The sequence below is a fragment of the Gorilla gorilla genome, chromosome 21 (genome assembly GCF_029281585.2).
Source record: "Gorilla gorilla gorilla isolate KB3781 chromosome 21, NHGRI_mGorGor1-v2.1_pri, whole genome shotgun sequence".
In the NCBI taxonomy this organism is placed as follows: Eukaryota; Metazoa; Chordata; class Mammalia; order Primates; family Hominidae; genus Gorilla; species Gorilla gorilla.
Window position 1 is genome coordinate 26,523,388 of NC_073245.2, and position 23,406 is coordinate 26,546,793.

At 42.9% G+C, this 23,406-nt stretch overlaps 1 protein-coding gene across 6 annotated transcripts in view; it reads right to left on the reverse strand.

Annotated features, from left to right (window-relative positions):
- Positions 1–23,406, reverse strand: part of KIF16B (kinesin family member 16B) — a 302,297-nt gene that overhangs the window by 255,939 nt on the left and 22,952 nt on the right. For all 6 annotated transcript variants that reach the window (XM_055373559.2, XM_019017553.4, XM_019017552.3 and 3 more), the window contains exons 2-3: positions 2,303–2,372; positions 17–130 (exon numbers count right to left, since the gene is read on the reverse strand). In XM_055373559.2, coding sequence (XP_055229534.2) covers positions 17–130; positions 2,303–2,372 — 184 coding nt within the window. The remainder of the gene's footprint in view (positions 1–16; positions 131–2,302; positions 2,373–23,406) is intronic.

Here is a 23,406-nt window from a genome sequence, read left to right on the forward strand (position 1 = left end):
TGAAAATATCATATACCATTTCTTGTGAAACGTAATCTGGGCTTTTTGTGTCAGCGGAATAAAAAGAAAAGTCATAGGTGAAGGTCTTGGTCCGTTCTCTTCCTGAGTCCCCAGTGCCTCCTTCCGGTATCTAGAAAGAAATGATTAGGATAATAATGATAATGTAAAGAGCACTGCCACTTGACCCAAATTTCCATGTTTATACCCTGACTAAAAACCATTTCATTCCTGCTGGCTTCTCTAAAAACATAAATAAATAAAATTTAAATATAAACTAAACTCCTTGCAGCAATCCAAGTTCTCTGTGATATGACCCAAGAATACTATTCTGACCTTTTCTTTTTATCACTATTAACTCCTAAGAACCCAACACTCCAGCCAGACTCTGTATTTCCACCTTCAGTGATTTTTTACTGTTCCCTCCACCTAAATCCACCAGAGTTGGGCTTTGCACAACTACAAGGGTGGTATTCACATAGATCATGATAAGATTGGCACCTTCTAGAGCTGTATGATTTGGTGGCCTCACTGAAAATTCTAGGTCAGATGTCTCCTCTTTCATGACACTTCCCTTGGACACTCCATGGAGAAGTAATTTCTCCTACCTCTGACAGCCTAGACTCTTCCAGGACACATCATATTGTGAGTTTATTGCGGATGTTTGCATATATCTTGTCCCCCTTGCTATATGCTTAAAGTGCACCTCAGAACCATGTTTTAACATCTTCATATGCTCCCAAAGCCTGCTTATTGGACATATGCTGAATAACTTCAATGAGCACTACGTTTTCCACATGATTCACATATTATAAAAAAATTGTTATGATTCTTATGAAAACACTAAAAGTCTAGGCATCTCTTCTGGTTACTCAAACATCAGATGATAAAATGTTTAAAAAACTCAAAAAGCAACAGAGTAATCAAGGAAAATAGATACCATAACGCACAAAGAAAGGAGACTCATCCAGAGTCAGCAGTCTTTTACCAAAGCACTGTGAGCGTAGAAAGACACATGAAGGAAAGACAAGGTAATTACCAGCAGGGAATGGACAAGTGACAACTGGGTAGAAACATGAGAATATGCGAGATGCCAAAGGAAGGGAAAGAAGCACAGTGCAGGCCAGATAGAGCTGGAAGGCACAAGGGTTGTGCCAAGCAGAGGAAGAAAGGCATCCAGTGGAGAATGCCTCAGGCAAAGGACACCAGCGCCTCAATGGAGGAAATGAAATGATCCAGAGGCTGCCCACTTGGAAGATGGGAGCATTTCCCAGCTTCTATCATTGGAGATCAACTCGCACTACTTTGAAATTGGATCTCAAAGTACCCAATCCTCTGAGCCACAAATTAATAGAAATCTCCTCAGATGTGAACAGGAGATAGCTCTGACTTGGCCATGGAGCATCATGTCTCAGAAACCCAGACCTAAAAGTTAATGACAAATATCGAAGGAGAAAGGCATTGAACCCATAAAGTACTTCATTTCTTTCTTTTTTGTTGTTGTTTTTCTGTTTGTTTGTTTGTTTGTTTGAGATGGGGTCTTGCTCTGTTGCCCAGGCTGGAGTGCAGTGGCACAAACAGGGCTCACTGCAGCCTTGATCTCCTGGGCTCAAGTGATCCTCCCATCTCAGCCTCTCGAGTAGCTAGGACCACAGGTGTGCACCACTGAGCCCAGCTCTGATTTCTTCAATATTAATTTTATACCCCCGTTACCCTCCTCAGTGAAAAGCATTCAGTGCCCTTCAAAAATTTCCTAACCAAATAAACAAACAGGATATTTTTCAGTGCCGAAGGAGAAACTTGCCATCTTGAAAATTTTTTTTAACTTTTTTTCCAGAAAAGAATTTGGTGGTTTTTTTTAATCTTTCCTCCCTGAGTTTTGAATAATAGTATCAGTTCTTCTTCAAGGATTACCAAACATGATCCTCTTCATTAAAAATGGAAAAAAATATAGGGGCAAAGCTTATTTAATGTTCACAGAACACAGTCAATTGCCAGGCTAAGTCCCTACTACGAGGACACAGGATGAAAATGCCCAAATCTGGGATAGACTCAGGAGCTCCTGGACCAGAGCAACAGCTTGGATTTGGCTTCCAGATCAAATAAAGCCAGGAATGGGAAAGGAAACAGGATCAACTCTTCTGCTTCAAGACTGAGCCCAAGCCAGGTGCAAGCTGACGTGGCTAACTGCACTGGAAAGGAGGGTGTGGAAACAGCAGACAGGCTTTATTTACTCATAAGTCATCCCCACAGTAAAGCAATCGTGGGGCTCTTGGAACTTAAGCAAGGCCAGGTCATGACTTGCCTTTAAGTTTGTGATTGTCGTTTTGCTTTTCTCCATCTGAATAATGAACTTGGCCTCCAAGTCCTTTTCCCTGCAACACAAATAATTCAGTAGTGGTTAGAAGAGAAAAGATTATTAAAAACAAAACAAAACTAAACCCATTTGTTTTATTTACTTTTTACATTAGGAGTTTATTTTCAAATGGCATCTGAGGAGCAATCCCGGACACGGCTCCTCCCAAATCCTTACTAATATAACATGAAGATACGCAAAATGATGCCACCATCAACAATTATGGCTGATACACAGTGTGTTGTTAAACCCTGAAAGAATTTCCAATTGTAAGCCAAAAGAAGAGTAAATGAAATAACAAGACACCACAAAGAGCTAAGACTCACCAAAAAAAAGTAGCCCCCCTCACCTTGTTACAAAGAGAAAGAGACCTTAGCCCCCTACCCAAGATGAAAACCAAAAAGAAAACTGGAGTGGTTACAAGCAGGTGCTGCTTCCAGAAGCAGCCAGGGCACTGTTCCCTCCTCCTACCTTCTTTCTACATCTGTTCAGAAACTGCATTTCTCAGAAAACAGCAGAACAGGAGGACTCCTAAAGAGTACAGTTCCCTAGAATAAATGACCATACATTTACCCAATGGAATGGAGTGTGACGCCACTGAATGAGGAATGAGGAAGATCCCTATATCTGTTATGGCATGGCCACTGGGATATACTGGGATATACTGTTCAGTGGAGACAAAAGATGGAGAAAATCTATGTAGAAAAATACAAATTATATTTAAACACTTTTTTAAAACCTATGTATTTTTCAAAAGCCTACCTAGGAAAAAAGGGAAATTGAGGATAAGGATTTGGGGCAGACAAGGGAAGTGGACAAGGATAGAAGCTAGATTTCTGCAAATATACTTTGATCTGGAGGTCATCTTTAGAACAATAAAAATAATTTATGCAGAAATAAAACAAAAGTTTTAAAAAAGCTATAATTTAGAAGTAAGTTGAAGCGAATGAATCTAGCTGTGTACCACAAAGTGAGAAACTATTTCAATTACGACTCTATAGAGGAATTTGACTGTATACTATAATGAGATATATCCTAAAAAGAAAAAGAACTACAAAGAAATATTAAAGCATTTTTAGTAATCATATTTTTGGTGGTAATGTAAGTGCCATTATTCTGAGATTTCTGTCTGTGTACTGTGGGACATTACAAGAGTAATGATGTTGGTGCCCTAGAGAACCAAGATTTTTGAAGTGGCTGAATGACATGCAAACATAAGTTTGATGAGGTTAAGTAAAAACTGTAGTCCTGGCCGAGCACGGTGGCTCACGCCTGTAATCCCTGCACTTCAGGAGGCAGAGGCGGGCAGATCACCTGAGGTCGGGAGTTCAAGACCAGCCTGATCAACATGGAGAAACCCCATCTCTACTAAAAATAGAAAATTAGCCGGCCATGGTGGCGCATGCCTGTAATCCCAGCTACTCGGGAGGCTGAGGCAGGAGAATCACTTGAATCCAGGAGGCAGAGGTTGCAGGGAGCCAAGATCACGCCACTGCACTCACTCCAACCTGGGCAACAAGAGTGAAACCCTGTCCCAGAAAAAACTGTAGTCCTGAATCTAATTGGAAGGAGTAGCAGAAACTTCATCTTTCATCCAAAATTTAAAAAACAAACAACTCCCTTGCTTTGTCCATTGAAAAGGCCTAGAATCTTACACTCAAATTATAGCCTATAAATAACATTTTCCACTAAAATAAGTCAGGGTTCCTTGGAGAAGTGATTCAATCCAAATACTGAACCACCTCTTCACACAATAAAGCAGGAACACTAACACAGGTCACTAGGGCTGTGGCGGGCACCTTCTAACACGGCTCCCAGTGATTGCCCGGCACTCACACCCTGTCGTGTGCGATCCCTGCCCTTGACTATGGGCTGGACCTGGTGAGTCACTTCTAATGACTACAACACAAACACACCCAAGTGATGGTCTGTCACTTCCCAGGCGGGCTTTCAAGACTGTGACTTCTGTCTTGCTGGCTCTCTCTTCTGCCCTCTCTCTTAGAGCCCTGGCAGTGTGAAAAGTCAGGGACGACAGAGTGAGGACCCCTGTGGACAGACCCAGCCAGCAGGAAACAGAGGCCCACCAGCAGCACGCCAGACAGCCTGGCAGGGCACGCTCCCCAAGCCCGCACCAGGACATGATGATGAGAGATGACTGGGCAGCCGTCTGGCACCCTGACTGCAGCGCTAGGGGAGAGCTGGAGTCAGAGGACCCTGCTCAAGCCCACCCAGATTCCTGACCCACACAAACTCTGAGATAATACATGCTGTGTTTTGTTGTTGTTGTTTGTTTATTTTTGAGACAGGGTTTCGCTCCTGCCACCCAGGCTGGAGTGCAATGGCATGATCTCAGCTCACTGCAACCTCCACCTCCTAGGCTCAAGCGATTATCCTGCCTTAGCCTCCCAAGTAGCTTTGACTACAAGCACGTACCACTGCACCTGCCTATTTTTGTATTTTTTGTAGAGATGGAGTTTTGCTGTGTTGCTCAGGCTGGTCTCAAACTCCTGAGCTCAAGCAATCCACCCGCCTCGACCTCCCAAATTGCTGGGATTACACACACGAGCCACCATGCCTGGTCAATACATATTGTTTTAAGGCCCTAAGTTTTGGGGTAATTTGTTATACACTAAGAGAAAACTAATACAAGGACCCTGTCAAAAGGACTCAGGAACCAACCTGCATAAGTTCCTGCTGCCCAAAGTTGAGAAATCTGGACAGCAAAGAAACTAAAAACCAACTGAAATACATAGAATATATTTAAGCACATAAACTCATAACTTAAAAATGAAAACTCAATGGTCCCCTCTGAAAGATCAAAGAATCTGCCTCATAATTTTGAAAACTGTTAAAAGAAAGAATCAAGCATTTATCTTGCATTTCCAAAACTATCTATACTTCAAGTAACCAAACAACTGTGAAAGAAAGTTTCTCCTTTAGAGATATTCCAGCTAAAAAAATAAAGAAGTAATAACAAAATATCATTTCGTCACCCCTGGTGAATTAATGGCTCTAGGGAGGGACCACCGATGGTTACCAGGCCAGCCACTGTGAGAAAACCAGGTACGAGGTGTATTCTACCTGAAGTACCAACGCGACTGCCCCAGGGTTCCTGTCCTTCCCTCCCAGGGATGGCCTGACTCTGACCTAGAGCTGCCCTATAGGGAACCAGCAGGAATGACAAGTGTAAGTGGGAACACGCCAATGTTCTCAGGCGGGGGAATCAGCAAAATCCAGCCTGTGGGAAAGGCAGCAGGGTAAATGACTCAGCATATTCCAAATTATGACAAATTGCAAAGAATATAACGATGAAAGGGAAATCTAAAGCTAGAAAAGACATTAAAGACATATTAACCAACTGGATCCCAATTCAAACAGAAAAAGCACTTTGAAAATTATAACCATTTGGGAGGCCGAGGCAAGTGAATCATCTGAAGTCAGGGTTCGAGACCAGCCTGGCCAACATGGCAAAACCCCGCCTCTACTAAAAAGACAAAAAATAGCCGGGCGTGGTGGCGGGCCACCTGTAATCCCAGTTACTTGGGAGGCTGAGGCAAGAGAATCGGTTGAATCCAGGAGGCGGAGGTTACAGTAAGCCAAGATTGTGCCATTGCACTCCAGACTGGACGACAAGAGCAAAACTCCGTCTCAAAAAAAAAAAATTATAACTTACGTAGGGAAATGTTAACACTGACTAGATATTTGATGATATTAAGGAATTATTGCTAATATTGTAGGTATGATAATAGTATTATGACTTAAAAAAACCTTTTAGAGATACATATTGAAATATTTACAAATCAAATGATATGTTACCTGGGATTTACTTTAAAATAATCCAGGTATGGGGAAACCAGCTAAGGGGTAATATCTTGGCCAGCTCAGATGAACAGAGACAAAATAAATATCAGTTGTGAACAAACCCAAAAAGCATTTGCAGTAAACACCATTTGGGAACTACAGCAGATTCCCAGGGCCAAGTTTAACATTTCCAAGCCTGAAAAATGCTTCCACTCCAACCCACCAGGAGTTGGGCAATTCCATTGTGGACCCCAAAGTAAGAACTGCTTCAGGGACACCCCATGTTCATGTGGCTACAAAACAAATACTTCATAAAATTAAACCTTTCCTACAGCATTCAATTACCAAAGCATGTCCTGCTCAATAAGAGAACAAACCACCTGGGTTTATTTTTATCAGACCACCAAACCCAGATTCCTCCCATTCCCACAGTGGGTCCTTTTTTCTCAATCAATCACTAACCTAATGCGTCTAGAGCTTTCATCTTAAAACCACTATTATCAACAAATACCTCTCAGGAACACAAAATTATCCAGCTACATAGAAATATTAGAAGTGATCGTGGTAATGCTCACATTGACTTGTCGATTCTTGCCTATAAAACAAAGTAATGTGGCTCATACAAATGCCCACCACTCCTGCTGGAAGCCAGAGACTCCATAACTCCCCATCTCAGAACCTTACACCTTTGGAGCAGCTAAATTTAAAGGGCCTCCACATGATCATGTATTCTAACCTGCAGGTAACCAGGGCAGTGAGTTCCTAGTTCTAAATTAACATCCATTCTATAAAAGCACTAAGTGAGATACTGACTGAAAGGCTGTTAGGCAATATGACTGTCTTTTTATTAGCTACTTCTAAAATGAAAACTGAAGATGCAGGTAGGTTTTGAAGGTTTCACCACCTCCCTGAAATCCTATGTACTGGGATGAGTGGGTGGGAAGGGGGATCAGGAGCAGGAGGCAGTTTCACTATTCTGAGGGTCTACCGCATTCCTCAGTTTCTCAAAGAGTTCCATCACCCCAAAAGATAGGAATCCCTGCTCTGACTCTTAATACTCAAAATATGCTCCAGAGACCAGCAACATCAGTGGCTCCAGGGAAGCTTGACAGAAATGAAGGTTCTCAGGCCCCACCTAAAACCTACAGAATAGGAACCTGCATTTTAACAACTGTAAATGATTCTGATGAACATTAAAATTTAAAAAGCACTGCTCTGACACTGTACTTAATATGACATAGTAATAAATGGGTCTTAGGTTTACCCTTATGAAATAAACTACTTCTTACACTGGAAAACTCACTAACCTTTGTTCTTTGACTTTTAAATTTTATATTTAAAATCACATGACAGAATATGGATGGATATACCATAAGTCAGCTAATACTGTCTCCATTCTATGCTCTTAAGTTGTAAGTGGCTTCTGACCAAGAGCAATAACTGCTGACAAAATCTGATGAGAGATGTCATGTGAATGTCATGACACTCAGGTTCCCTCATTCTCACCCTGCCAAACCATGAGTGAGTTTCTAGCCCTTTCTCTTCCCAGACTGTGTTTCTCAATGTCAATCTAAGGCTACAGCCAATAATTTAAAATCATATCAAAAGATAATTACAGGTCATCAACATTAAGATCGAGGCCATCTATTTCAGAAAAGAAATTTCACAAATAATTTCCTAACTTGCTTCCTTCTTTAAGCATACAAACTGAAACAGTTTAAAAAAAAAAAAAAAGATGTGGCTGGGCACAATGGCTCCCGCCTGTAATCCCAGCACTCTGGGAGGCTGAGGTGGGTGGATCACAGGTCAGGAGTTCAAGACCAACCTGGCCAACATGGCGAAACCCCATCTCTACTAAAAATACAAAAATTAGCCGAGCGTGGTGGCAGGCTCCTATAATTCCAGCTACTCAGGAGGCTGAGGCAGGAGAATCACTTGAGCCCGGGGGACAGAGGTTGCAGTGAGCTGAGATCGCGCCACTTCACTCCAGCCTAGGTGAAAGAGCAAAGCTCTGTCTCAAATAAAAAAAAAAAATTAATCTAAAATTACTCTTAGTATTTATAACACAGATACTGGCTAGAATTTCAGCCATAAAGAGCAAATCTCTTCCTAGTTCCTGAAAACACTTATAGAAAAGCCAATATATTTTTTACTGTTGAGTTCCTTGTATATTCTGGATATGAGTCCCCTATCAAATGAGTAGCTTACAAAAATGATCTCCTATTTGACAGGTTGTCTCTTCACTCTGTTTCTTTTGCTGTGTAAATGTTTTTCAGTTTAACATAGCCCCTTCTGTCTGTTTTTGGTTTTGTTGTCCGTGCTTCTGAAGTCTCATCCATAAAGTCTTTGTCCAGAACAATGTCCTGAAGAGCTTTCCCTATGTTCTCTTCTAGTAGTTTTGTAACTTCAGGTCTTACATTAAAGTGTTTAATCCATCTGGAGTTGACTTTTGTATACAGTGAGAGATGGAGGTCATGTTTCTTTCCTCTGCATATTCTTATCCAGTTTTCCCAGCATCATGAAGAGAGCCCCAAGGTATGTTCTTGGTGGCTTTGTCAAAGATCAGTTGAAAATATGTGGATTTATTTCTGGGTTCTCTGTTCTGCTCCATTGGTCCATGTGTCTATTTTTATATAATACCAATACCATGCTGTTTTGGTTACTACAGACTTTTAATATATTTTGAAGTCAGGTAGTATGACGCCTTCAGCTTTGTTTTTGCTTAGGGTTGCTGTGGCTATTTAGGCTCTTTTTTGGTTCCATACAAATTTTAGAATTTTTTTTCTATTTCTCTGAAAAACAATGTTGGTATTTTGATAGCGATTGCACTGAAATTGTAGATTGCTTTGAGCAGTATGGTCATTTTAACAATATTAATTCTTCTGATCCATGAGCATGAGATGTCTTTCCACCTGTTTGTGTCCTCCTCAATTTCTTTCATCAGTATTTTGCAGTTTTCCTTGAAGAGATCTTTCACCTTCTTGGTTAAATTTATTCCTAAGTATTTTTCTTTGGTAGCTACGGTAAATAGGATTGCCTTCTTCATTTCTTTCTCAGCTATTTCATTATTGGTATATACAAATGCTATTGACTTCTGTATGTTGATTTATCCTGCAACTTTATTAAATTCATTCATCAATTCTAAGAGTTTTTAGGTGAAGTCTTTGGTTTTTCTAAATATAAGATCATGTCATCTGCAAAGAAGGACAATTTGACTTCCTCTTTTCCAATCTGGATGCCTTGTATTTCTTTCTCTTGCCTCATTGCTCTGACTAGGGCTTACAGTATTATCTTCAATATGAGTGGTAAAAGTGGGTATCCTTGTCTTCTTCCAGTTCTAAGAGAAAAAAATTTCATCTTTTCCCCATTCGCTACAATGTTAGCGGTGGGTTTGTCATATATAGTCTTTATTATTTCAATAACTAAGCCCATTAAAAATGGGCAAAGGACATGAAGAGACATTTCTCAAAAGCAGACACAGAAATGACCAACAGATATATGAAAAAAATGCTCAGTATCACTAATTATCAGGGAAATGCAAATCAAATCAAAACCACAAAGAGATATCATTTTACCCCAGTTAGAATGGCTGTTATTAAAAAGACAAGAAATAACAGATGCTGGCAAGCATGCTAAGAAAAGAGAACTCTTATACACTGTTGGTGGGAATCTAAATTAGTACTATGGAAAACAGAATGGAGATTTCTTTAAAAATTAAAAATAGAACTACCATACAATCCAGAAATCTGACTACTGGGTATTTATCCAAAGGAAAAGAAATCAATATATCAAAGGGAAACCTGCACTCCCATGTTTACTGAAGCACTATTCACAATAGCAAAGATATTATCAACGTAAGTGTCCAACAATGAATGAACAGATCAAGAAAATGTAGTATATACACACACTATGGAATACTACTGAGCCATAAAAAACAATGAAGTTATGTCATTTGCAGCAACGTGGACAGAACTAGGGGTCATTATGTTTAGTAAAATAAGCCAGGCACAGAAAGGCAAGTATCACAAGCTCTCACTCATATGTGGGAGATTAAAAAATGGATCATATGGAGATAGAGAGTAGAATGATAGATATCAGAGGCTGGAATGGGTGTACGGGGGTGGGGGGAGTGAAGAGAAGTAGGTTAATGGGTACAAACATAAAGTTAGATAGAAATAAGTTCTAATGCTTGTAAGCAAAGCAGGCTGACTATAGTTAACAGCAATGTACTGTAGTTTTCAGAATAGCTAGAAAAGAGGACTTGAAATGTACCCAACACATAGAAATGATACTCTAGTGATGGATATCCCAAATACTTTATTACATATTCTAATACACATACCCCATAAATATGTACACAAATATAAAGTTTGTCAAAAAAATGTTTAGGAGAAGTAAAACCAAAACCAGTGTGATATCTATGATGGTTGGAGCTATTAAGTGTTGAAACTAATTCTTTGTTACATGTCTTCCTTTGCAGATTCCTGGAGAACTGTCAAACTTCCAAATATTTCAAAGATGAAAGAAAGGAAGAAGGCAGACTCCAGTACTTCCTTCCCATCCACACCCTGTGGACCAACCCTACTCAGCCTCCTTCATCCACTGCAGACTCTGGCTTCTGCTCTTGGCCTTCTCTTCACCCTTAGGGGCTTTAACTGTCATAGGTGACTTCAGAGTCCATGTGACACTCCATCAAACAACCTTACTCCCAACCCCCCTACCCAACATTCAGTTACCTAGTCCCTTCCAATCTACCACCTGTTGAACTAGACCAGATCTCCCCACTTTGCAGGCCCTGTCCCAGGTCAGGCTACCCCCACCTCTAGTCTCTTTGCCTCCAGCCTCATCCTCTCTCAAACACACTCCATTGTCTGCTGCCAGAGACAGCCTTCCGTAAAACACATCTCACCACGAGGCTCCCCTGCTTTAAACTCCTTCAGTGACTTCCCAAAGGCTACAGGATAAAGTCCAACTCTCAGTGATACTATACAAAGTCCTTCATGATCTGACCCTAGTTGACATTTCTATTCCAGCACTATATCCTGCCCCATCCTCTTCCCACGGTTAACTCCCAACCATCCCTCTAAATTCAGCTCAGACTTCACATCCTCTGTAGGGCCTTCACCAAGCCCTCTATCCTATCCCCTAGTTAGATGGCACTCCTGCTTGTCTCATCCACCAGACTCTTAACTTTTTAAGAGCAAGGACTCTGCCTGTCTGGGTTTATAGCCCTCCCCAGCCTCTGGCACATTGCCTGCAACTTTGAGGTGCTCCTAAAATGGCTGTTAAATGTGATGAACTTCCTGAAATATTAAACAAATGGCTCTTACCCCAGTGTACTCCTTACCACACTCATCCTCTTCCCACGTGGGTCTCCCTATGTGCCCCCTACATTCCTGGTTCTTGCCTTCCCACATACTATAGTATCTTCCCACTTCCCACCCACGTGTTCTTTTTCTTTTTTTCATTTTTTTTTTTTTTTTTTTGAGACAGGGTCTGGCTCTGTCACCAGGCTAAAGTGGAGTGGCACAATCTTGGCTCACTGCAACCTCCATCTCCTGGGCTCAAGCAATTCTCGTGCCTCAGCTTCCTGAGTAGCTGGGACTACAGATGTGCACCACCATGCCTGGCTAATTCTTGTATTTTTAGTAGAGACGGGGTTTCTCCATGTTGGCCAGGCTGGTCTCGAACTCCTGGCCTCAAGTAATCCACAAACCTTGTCCTCCCAAAGTGTTAGGGTTACAGGCATGAGCCACCATGCCCAGCCCTACCCACATTTTCAAGTAAGGCTTGTCTTGGGTCCAGTTTGACTCACCTCCTCCTGATAAACCATTAGAAACAACACCCCCTCATACACCTACCTAGTTCATCTCACCTGCATAGGTTTATTCCTGCTGATGTCATCCCTCCAATTAGTCCAGAGAACCTCAGAGAAGCCCAGCTTCCTTCACATCCACACTCTGAGTCCACCAAGCACAAGGGCACCACCCACAATCAGCACTGAGTGCTTTGTCTCGTAATTCTTCAGCTGAAAACTACAACGCCAGGCACTGAGATTACCCAGCCTCTCAGGTCAATTTCCTCTGACATTTAAGAAACACAGCAAATAAATCTTGACATTCTTCTTATATTGTGGAAAATAAATAATCCTAAGATATTATTTGACATTAATTTGATAATAGGGAAAAATGAACTATGCCTCTCCCTGGCCACTTTGATGAATTGGATTTCTCAACCGAAAAGCCAATTATGGGTCCTTCATATAAATAAGTAATTTATTTGACAGGTCTGGAAACTAGATGATAAGATGCTACAAATGAACCAGCTGGAGTACATATACTTAGTTATAGATCAATATGGGGGGAGGAGGACGAAAGGAAAGGAAAAGATTTAAAATACTCGACCAGGAAAAGAGATAAATTATGTCAGCATTCAGATACATGAGTTAGAAGAACATTTCTTTTTAAAAAAATCCTATTGATATAGTTTCTACATTTGTCCCCACACAAATCTCATGATGAATTGTAATCTCCAGTGCTGGTGGTGTGGCCTGGTGGGAGGTGATTGGATCACAGGAGTGGATTTCTCATGAATGGTTCAGCACCATCCTGTTGGTGTTGTCCTTGCCCTGAATGAGTTCTTGTGAGATCTGGCTGTTTAAAAGTACATGACACCTCCGCTCGCCCCACTCTTGCTCCATTCTCACTATGTGATGTGCCTGCTCCCACTTTACCTTCAGCCAGGAGTAATAGCTTCCTGAGGCCTCCTGAGAAGCAGATGCCACTATGCTTCCTGTATAGCCATCAGTGCAAATGATAAGCCAATTTAACCTCTTGTCTTATAAATTACCCAATCTTAGGTATTTCTTTAGAGCAATGCAAGAATGGCCCAACACGAAAAATTGGTACCAAGCAGTAGGGCATTGCTATAGAGATACCTGAAAAGATGGACACAGCTTTGCAACTGGGTAACAAGCAGAGGTTGGAAGAGTCTGGAGAGCTCAGAAGACAGAAGATGAGGAAAAGTTTGGAATTTCCTAGAGACTGGTTAAATAGTTGTGACCAAAATGCTGATAGTGATACAAACAGTGAGAGCCAGGCTGCTGAGGTCTCAGGTGGAAATCAGGAAGTTACTAGGAACTGAAGCAAAGGTCATCCTTGTTATGCCCTAGCAAAGAACTTGGCTGCATTGTGTCCATGCCCTAGAGATCTGTGGGAGTTTAAACTTGAGCGTGATGACCTAGGGATCTGGCAGAGAAAACTTCTAAGCAGTGAGTAACTTCTCGTGAGATCTGGCTGTTCAAAAGTGTATGACACCTCCCCCGACCCTTGCTCCCATTCTTGCCATGTGATGTGCCTGCTCCGGCTTCGCCTTCCACCATGAGTAAAAGCTTCCTGAGGCCTCCCCAGAAGCAGATGCTGCTATGCTTCCTGTACAGCCTGCAGAACCATGAGCCAATTAAACCTCTTTTCTTATAAATTACCCAGTCTCAGGTATTTCTTTATTGCAATGGAAGAACAGCCTAACATACCTATGTTAATTCAAATATCTTGAAGATGTTTTTAAGTTATTCAGCAATTCAAATTGATTCCATTCCCTCAGCTGATGATATCTGGTCAATCCATAATAAACAGCTAGACTGGGTGATGTTGGGATCTCCAAACTGAGACATTAGCCTGGAAGATTCTAAAGAGTGACTTATTTACCATGAGTTCTGAAATAAACCGGCATCCCACGTGCACCTTAAAAGTTACATACTATGAACCAATATTTAACTGCCTTCATTTTGGTGGCAAGACACTTGATAGCAAAAATGAAAATAAAAACTATACTTTTAAAAATAATACATGAGCTCCATGTATACTAATATGGAAAGAAGTCCAAGGAACCCTATAAGTGGAAGAGCAAGCAGCAAAACAGTGTGCAGATGACAATCAAGTTTGCAGCTCAATAAATAGATTAATAAAGCCAAAGTAATATACACATCTATGATTCTAGCTGCACAAAACATTTCTGAACATTTCTGAAAGGATAAATAGCAAGCCATTCACAGTGGTGACCTCTGGAGAGTGAGTGGGAGCAGGGCTTCAGGGGATGAGAAAATGAACTTAAACATTTCACTGTTGGAATTCATTTTAGCAAGATTTGATATTCCTTCTACAGTTAAAATAAATTTAGTTAATTAAAAGACAAAAAGTCCCTGCTTTGAAATTCTGGGTGGCTCTTCATGCTCTAGAACAAGTCTACATCCTTACGTGGCATGAAAGCAAAAGCTACTGACCCTCCTCTCCTGATGACATGGCCATGAAACAGACACCTCCTCGTGCCCTTGCACTTTCACACCTTCCCACGGTACTGAGTATCCTCGTGCACTGCCTAGATCTGCCTCTCCCGGTCGCCATCCCTCTGCATTTCCACCAGGCAAAATGATACCCACATTCAAAACTAGTCCCAGTACCCCTTTCTCACAAAGCATCCTAATACCCTGGCTCCATGAATTAGTTTCTCTGTTCCACCCAAGAGCGCTTCTCTTTTCCTCTTGTATTAGGTTCCAAATAAAATACAGGAAGCCCAATTAAACTGAATTTCAGATAATACTTAATTTTATATTATGACTGTGTCCCAAATATTGCATGAGGCTTCCTCATGCTGTTTTTGCTTGCTAAGTCTGACACGCTGTTTCTTACCCAATGGTTTGCACTCATCAAGGGCTTCCACAGTTAGATGCAGATGTATTCGCCTCCCTACCCCAAGCCCAGAAAGCAAGCAACCCGAGTCTTCAGTAACACCTGCACCCTCAGTACCCAGCAAAGTGGCAGAGGCTCCATAAGTTTGTGTCACCTCATCTATCTCAGGGCCTGAAGACAAACTCAGGGAGGGCTAGTCTCCTCCCTGAAACCATGTCTTCCTGCTGTTCCTTATCCTTTCCTATTAGAAAAAGAAATTTGTGCACAGCCTGCGACTCCAACCACTCCTCGCTGTTCTCCATGAAATCATGAAAGCCTCCATCTCACTTTTTTGAGAAAAACCCAGAGAACACAGATAGTAAAAAATTCTGGAATGGGTTTTTCAGGCAATCACCCTGACTTCATTTTGGCTTCTGAGAACACAGCTCACCACACAGCAGTCAGCTAGAGGTCAGTGGCACCATGACCTACATCCAAATGCCAACCTCGAGCGGCAGCTTGTGAGAAACTGGCACAGCCTCCACTCCATCCCCCATGGGCTGCCAGTATGGAAGTACGGATGAGCCAAGGACCACGATGCTATCACAGCTTTATGAGTCTCCCATGCTAAGTGAAATCCTCACTTGACCTCTGTCTGCCACAACAGGAGGCCATTAAGCTGAGCCTTTCATTGTCTTCCCTGGCCTAGGGAAACGGTAATAAACCTAAAAAATTAGGCAAAGCACCAACTCTTACAGTTTACAGGTTGGGATCCCAGAGAAGCAGACATCTGTAGGAGTATAGCAAGCAGGGTGTTCATTAAGTTATGTCTTTGGGATCAACTCCTGGGAAAAGGAGACTGAGGCAGACCCAGGCAGAGGGAGAAGTGGAGCCGCAGCACCGACCCATGGACAGCCTTGGCCAACTCCACAGGCAGTCCTGGGGCTAGCGTGGCCCTTCAGAGTTGCCACAGGTTGGGCACAGATGGCCAGGCTTTTATACCCCTGCTCTGAGCAATCAGGGACTGTGGGCTGTGGTGTAAAGAGCTGGCAGCTGAAGGCTGGGCCAACCGTGCTGCAGCAGCTGGGCAACAAGCCCTCAAAGACAGACGATCTGGGTGGCAAGCACGGTGCCTACTGTACCAACCTCCCCTTTAAAATGATGCTTTATAGGATGCACCACACCCAAGTGGCAGCATTCACCACTACACCAACTCCCCAGCAGAGGCAGAGAGGCCTGAGCTGCGGCTACCGAGCTAGACAGAAGGCAGATACTTTATTTTTTTCAGCTGAAAGGAGAATAGCCTAACAATCAGAAGTGCCTCAGTACAAAATGAGTTACCTTAAGATGTGCAGAACCATTACTGAAGAGGTTTAGTTAGAAGCTAGAGAAATCCTTATCTGGGATGCTGTATGGGGAGATTTATATATTCATTCATTCATTCCATAAATATTTAGTGAGAATTAATGCTTTCACATACCAGATAATAGCCTCAGTGCAGGAATAAAATGGTAAACAATACAGTCCCAGCCTGCATTTCACAGAGAGGATTAGAAGAAAAACAAAATACTACTCTATCATTTTAGATTGTGGTAAATGCTATAAAGAAATAAAGGTATGTCATGGAAAAGGACTAACAGGCAGAGGCAAAGGAAGGCAAGCAGCCAGAAAAGACCTCTCTAAGGGGGTGAGATATGAACAAACACCTGAATGGGGCCAGGCAAATGGCCCCGATAAAAAAACAGCAGGTGTAAAGGCCCTGAGGCAACAACCAGCCAGAGGCTTTGGGGCAAGGGCAAGAAGGTCACTGTGACTGCAGAAGAGAGAAACGGAAACAAAGTAGAAGACGAGGTCAGAAAAGCCTTGAGGTGGAGGCCAAATCATGCCAGTTCTTGCAGGCTTTGGCTAAATGGCTAAGACTTTGAAACTTAAATGTAATAGGAAGCCACAGCCATCAGGTTTTGTGTACAGGGGAGTGGCAATGTCGTATTTATATTTTTAAAAGGCCCCTCTGGTTGGTGTGCATAGACTCTAGAGGGGTGGCAGTCTAGCAAGGAGACCACTCAGAAGGCTACACAAAGGATGCTGGGCCAGGGTGCAGGAGTGGAGATGCATCCAGATGACTGGGGTGGATCAGCAAGTTCCCCAGGCCTGCTGACAAACACTATCCTCTGAGGAGCCCAAACCCAGACCTACCAAATAAGAATCTCCAGGACACTGTATCTTAACCACCTAGGAGGTTCTGATGGTCAGCTGGGTTTGGGACCACTGTGCTAGTTTATCTGTGTTGTCCTCTGAGGAACTGGGATTCTATAAGAATGTGAAAGCTTTCACAGCTTTCACATTATGAGATGCTGTTTCAGGTCCTTGTGAGATGCTGTTTCACTAGAAGGTGGTTTCATCCCTTCTTCTGAATGGAGCCCAATCCACCTATCCCCAATTCCAGAACAAAAATCCAGAACAGACTAGGGTTATCACCACTGACTTCCAACTGAGGTGCTCCTCTTCTGAGTCCTAGAACACCAAAGTTAATTTGAGTGACTATTTTCCCACTTTTCCTAAAGAAAGTATATAACTAGAATTATTCCAGAAGCATAGGACAGAAGTCTACTCATTACACATAACAGATGCCTTACTCAAGGTATTAGGACTTAATTCTATCTTGGAACCCTGGTTCTAGTTGAGAAAATCTGGTGGACAACTGAAAAATTTCATACATTACAAAATTCATGTCCCAAACCATAAAGGACTAAATTTTGCTCAAGACCAAAGATAATAATGACACTTTCATGGGGAATTTTGGATACTCCGCAGAAAGGAGATTTAGGGTCAAGCAAGATGGTAAGCGGCTTGAGAGTCAAGCTGAGGCTCAAGGAATGGAGCACTTGACAAGAGATGGACTTGGAAGAAGGAGACTTAGCCCATGACATCACCTCACACGTAAAGAAATGCAGGTCCAGAAAGGTTAAGTGACTTACTCAAAGTTCCCACTACAGAGTCAGCATTGTAAAAGGAACTCAGGAACTCAGTAAGCGATCAATACTTCAAAGCCACAAAGAACTGCTGAGAGCAAAGCTGGCACTCCTAATCTGATTTCAGCTACATCTTCCTGGAGAGGGTATGTAAGCTTGGGATCCCAGGGGAACACAATGAGCCAGCCAGTATATTTAGAGAATCCACACGATTGCTCTCCAAACAGGGTGGAAGTCATCAAATGCATCAGGCACTGGACAGGAGAATCGAGACGCGCACTTAGCCTCATTTCCCACCACACGACCCAGAGGCACCCAGGTTCCCCTGTCCCATTCCAAACTGTTCCTTCTTGCAGGTCTCACAAAGACCCGCCTCTGTGAGTCCTGGGCCTTGCTCATGCTGGTCCTTCTGCCTGGAATGTACCTATCTCATCCAAGTGACTTATCCTTCAAAGCCCATAAAAATGCTTCCGCAGCCGGGCACAGTGGCTCACGCCTGTAATCCCAGCACTTTGGGAGGCCAAGGCAGGTGAATGAGTGGAGGTCAAGAATTCGAGACAACCCTGGCCACCACGGTGAAACCCTGTCTCTACTAAAAATACAAAAATTAGCCAGGTGTGGCAGGTGCCTGTAATCCCAGCTCCTTGGGAGGCTGAGACAGGAGAGTCGCTTGAACCTGGAAGGCAGAGGTTGCAGTGAGCCAAGATCACACCATTGCACTCCAGCCTGGGTGACAAGAGCAAAAAGCCATCTCAAAAAAAAAAAAAAAAAAAACTTCCTCCTCCAGGAAGCCTTCTCAGACCCCTCCTAGCCAGCATCTTCTGGGTGACATTCCATAACACACCACAGCAGTTACCACATTTGACCTGCTTACTGATGGGCTACTATACATTTGTCTTCCCCACCAGTGTACATGCTTCCTGAGGCCAAAGATGATGCCCTGCTCTTCATATATTTCACCACATCTAGCACTGTCCTCATATACAGCAAACACTTGATGAATGAATGAATGAATGAATGAATGTATAAGCACATGAAAGATCAAATGAAACAGCTAAAACAAGATACTATTCTTAAACTTGAGCACTAAAGTTAAACTCATACTTCAAAGCTTAGAGTAAATTTTTAATTTTTAAATGCAGATGGATTTTCCCCAAAAATATCAATTAACTTGGCAAATGTTAACTCCAAAGACAGAAATGAAGCTTGTTTCTCCCTGCAGTCACAGCTGCTGACTCTGACTCCAGGACCAAAGCCTTGGGGGCCTTCCATCTCCTTCTGAGTATCTTCCTTTGAGTCATGGAAAAAAGATACGGATGTGCACGTGGCCAAACTTCTTTGATATGCTTCCTCAAAAGACACAAACAACATACTCATTTTAAAAAATGGAAATTTAGGCCAGGTGCAGTGGCACACACCTGTAATCCCAGTACTTTGGGAAGCTGAGGCAGGCAGATCACTTGAGTCCAGGAGTTTAAGACCAGCCTGGCCAACATGGCGACACCTCATCTCTATTTAAAAAAAAAAAAAAGGCCAGGAGAGGTGGCTCCCGCCTGTAATCCCAGCACTTTGGGAGGCTGAGGTGGGTGGATCACTTGAGGTCAGGAGCTTGAGACCAGCCTGGCCAACATAGTGAAACCCCATCTCTACTGAAAATACAAAAATTAGCTGGGTGTGGTGGCAAGCGCCTATAATCTCAACTACTCAGGAGGCTGAGGCAGGAGAATTGCTTAAACCCAGGAGGCAGAGGTTGTAGTGAGCCGAGATCGCACCACTGCACTCCAGCCTGGGTGACAGAGTGAGACTGTCTCAAAAGAAAAACGTGGAAATGTAAAAGAGGTATTGCAGAACATAAGAACATTCATACTTATTTTTGTTTTCCTGGATTCAGACATTAAATCGACTATTCAATGCCTAAAGACATCCTAGTTTAGTGCTGCAGCAGTATGAAACACAAAGAAGTGTGTTTTCTCTGCTCTTCATCCACATCACTATAACCCTCTTCCCAGTCTTATCTCTATTCTAGAAAAATGTTCTCAGTGGCAGCTTACAAAAAAAAAATACAATTTTGGCCTATAAAATGGAGTTGATTCCTTTTGTAACACCACCAGCTAAATGCCGTATACCAGCTAGGGAAGGGATACTGGTATAATTCAAACTAAATTGCAAGACTTTTTCTTCAAAAAGACTTCAAATCATAGTGGAACAAGATGCAATTTTGGTTTCTTGTCACTTTTTCACCAAGCATAGTGCCTAACATGTATATTGCCAAGCACAGTGGTTTAATAATTGGGAGAGGGGGCACTGGGTTTAGGGGACCTGGGTTGAAATCCTGAGTCTTAGTAGCTTTGCGACTTTGGGTACATCACATAACTTTGCTAAGCCATGGTATACTAATTACACAGCAACACTGTGGTTATTGAGCTGCGCTGATGTACAATTTTTTGCTGAAAGATGTGATAGAAGAAAACAGACAATACAAGGCCAGCTATGGAGTCGATACTCAATCTATGTGTTCATCTTCATCATGAAATCAAGATCCCTCCATTTATTCAGTTAATGTTTACCGTGTCTCTACTGTGTGCCAGCTACTATTTGCAGCACCTGGAGATAAACCAGTGGACAAAACCAACAAAATGATCTCTGGGAGCTTACATTCTGGTGTGGAGGTTCACTTTAACATAACCTTTCTGACCCTTTCCCAAAATAGCTGCAAGTGGAATCTAGAAAATAAATGTTGCCAAGTCTTCTGGCCAGATATCATGAAAATACAGAAGCACCACACAGCTGACTTTATAAAAATCTTCAAAAGCTTTGTTCATGAAATTCTTTATCTACATCAACTCAATGCTGAGGCACAATTCATAACGATAAGGCTAAGAGAAACACAAAAATTCTTTCACTTATTTTTATTTAATTATTTATTTATTTATTTACTTCAGATGGAGTCTCACTCTGTTGCCCAGGCTGGAGTACAGTGGTGCAGTCTTGACTCACTGCAACTTCTGCCTGCCAGGTTCAAGCGATTCTCCTGACTCAGCCTCCTGAGTAGCTGGGATTACAGATGCCCACCACCAGGCCTGGCTAATTTTTGTATTTTTAGTAGAGACAGGGTTTTGCCATGTTGCCCAGGCTGGTCTCAAACTCCTGACCTCAGGGGATCTGCCGGCCTCGGTCTCCCAAAGTCCTGGGATTACAGGTGTGAGCCACCACGCCCAGCTTTCACTTCTTTGTAAATTCTTGTGAATTATGGCCAGTTATTCTGACGACATACAGACTGTCCCATCTAAAGACACATAAGCATGCTGTGTCCTTCCTGTCCCATGCTCAGTGTCCGCATCCATCACCTCTCCTAAGGCAAGCTGGCCGTGCCCACTCACGATAAATGACAGAGCCATCATGGCCAGAGGCAGGACAAACACATGCCTCCCCTTTACAAGGCTGTGAGGGATACAGAAACATGAATATCATGGCTCATGCCCTTAGATGGCCCACAATCACCCCACATGGGTGACAGCAAATGGCTAGTGCTGTCAATCAGGCATGGGTGCCCACACCAAGGAGAGACCTGACTTTGGTAAGTGAAACAAAGTTAGTCCAAAAAAGAAGCGCAATCACATTTTTTATTCTGGGGGAAAAGGAGTATGTCACCACAAAGTTCCTTTCCAGAATATTCTTTGAAACTGTGTCATATCACCTTCTCCAGTGCCTCCACGACCTCAGCTTGATAAAGAACTGCTCCCCACCTGCCTCTGGTCTCACTCCTTTCCACAGCATGCTGCTCAGACACAGAGAATGCTATTCCCCACCTGCACTTTCTGAGGAGCGCTGCAACTCACGCAACACAAAGAAACAAAACAGGAAGAAATAGCAACACTCTAAACACAGGCATTATTTTCATTTTGCTGTCATCCAGGAAACATCAGGGCATCAACTGAAGGCAAGCACGCTGACCATGGTCCACGGCATGCTGCATCTGGTGCATGTCCAGTAAACCAAATCCCAGCAGGGACCCCCAACCCTGGAGTTCTCCAGCTCTGCTGCTCACAGGAATCTCCTGGGGCTTTAAAAACCCTGATGCCCAGGCTGCACCCCAAACCAGTTAAATCTGACTCTCTGGCGGAGGAAAGCGAGTGTCAGCTGAGAAGGGTGAGAATCAGCGTCCTAATTCTTGTTTCTCTAAATGTTTCAGAGGCACAATTAGTGGCTTATCCCATAATGAGATGTCACTACCAAAGCCTAAAGGAGAAAACAAACTATGACACAGATCTGATCCCAACAGCCAGTTTCAGGTCTTCTATTAAAGAACTGACCAAGGCTTTGACAACCGCTCAGCCTCTGTCTACTCATCCATAAAATGAGGATGAGTCTTGCCTGCTCTACCACGTCAGAGGGAGCTACAAGGTTCAGAGGATGGATTCGGAGTGCACATAGAATGATAAAGCTGACATAGACACACGTCACCATTCAGCACTACCAGCCCAGGCTGCAGAAGCTCCTTTCAGAGCTGTACTTGTAGAACAGGCATCCCAAAGGCCCAGGTCATGAAGCAGTACTGGTCTATGGGCAGTAAGGAACCGGGCCACACAGCAGGAGGTCAGCGGCAGGCAAGCGAGCATTACTGCCTGAGCTCCGCCTCCTGTCATATCAGCAGCATTACATTCTCATAGGAGAGCAAACCCTATCATAAATGGCACGTGCAAGGGATCTAGGTTGCAACCTCCTTATTAGAATCTAACTAATGCCTAATGCCTAACGCCTGACAGCCTGAGAGTGGGCACATTGCAAAACCATCCCCACCACTGTGCCCTGTCCATGGAAAAACTGTCTTCACAAAACCGGTCCCTGGTGCCAAGAAGGCTCAGGACCACTGCTGTAGAAGATCCAGATTCCTGGCTATTTCCATACCCCAGGAGACAGACCCGCTTTCCTGATCTTAGTGACCAGAACAGGACCAGCTTGTTTATGCAGTAAGTGAGATGCAAGGCTGCTTGTGGCACAACGAGACGAAGACCCCTGGAAGACGCCTCCCCAAAATACTGAAAACACTAATGCTGTAGAAAAGCAGCAAAGGGAAATGGTCTAAAGTAAATAAGGAGTTTTAAATAAAGTAAATAAAGGAAAAGAATTTTAAAATACTCATTCTCATTTTTCTTCCCCCTAGAGAGCTTGTTAAAACACATGAAACATTCTTTTTTTGTTTGTTTGTTTTTGACACAGGGTTCACTCAGTCACCCAGGCTGGAGTGCAGTGGTGCGATCAGAGCTCACTGTAGCCTCAACCTCCCTAAGCTCAGATGATCCTCCCACCTCAGCCTCCCAAGTAGCTAGGACTACAGGCGCATGCCACCATGTCCAGCTAATTTTTTCCATTTTTTGTAGAGACGGGTTTTCACCACATTGCTCAGGCTGGACTCAAACTCCTGGGCTCAAGTGATCCACCATGACCTCCCAAAGTCCTGGGATTACAGGCATGAGCCACCACGCCTGGCCGAAACATGCATTCTAAACTGGAAGTTTTAAAATAGCATCCCAGGGCTAGAACGGTGCTCTAAAACATCTTTAATTAGGTGCCAACATATTTAAAATAACATTTTACATGAGAGCCTGGATTT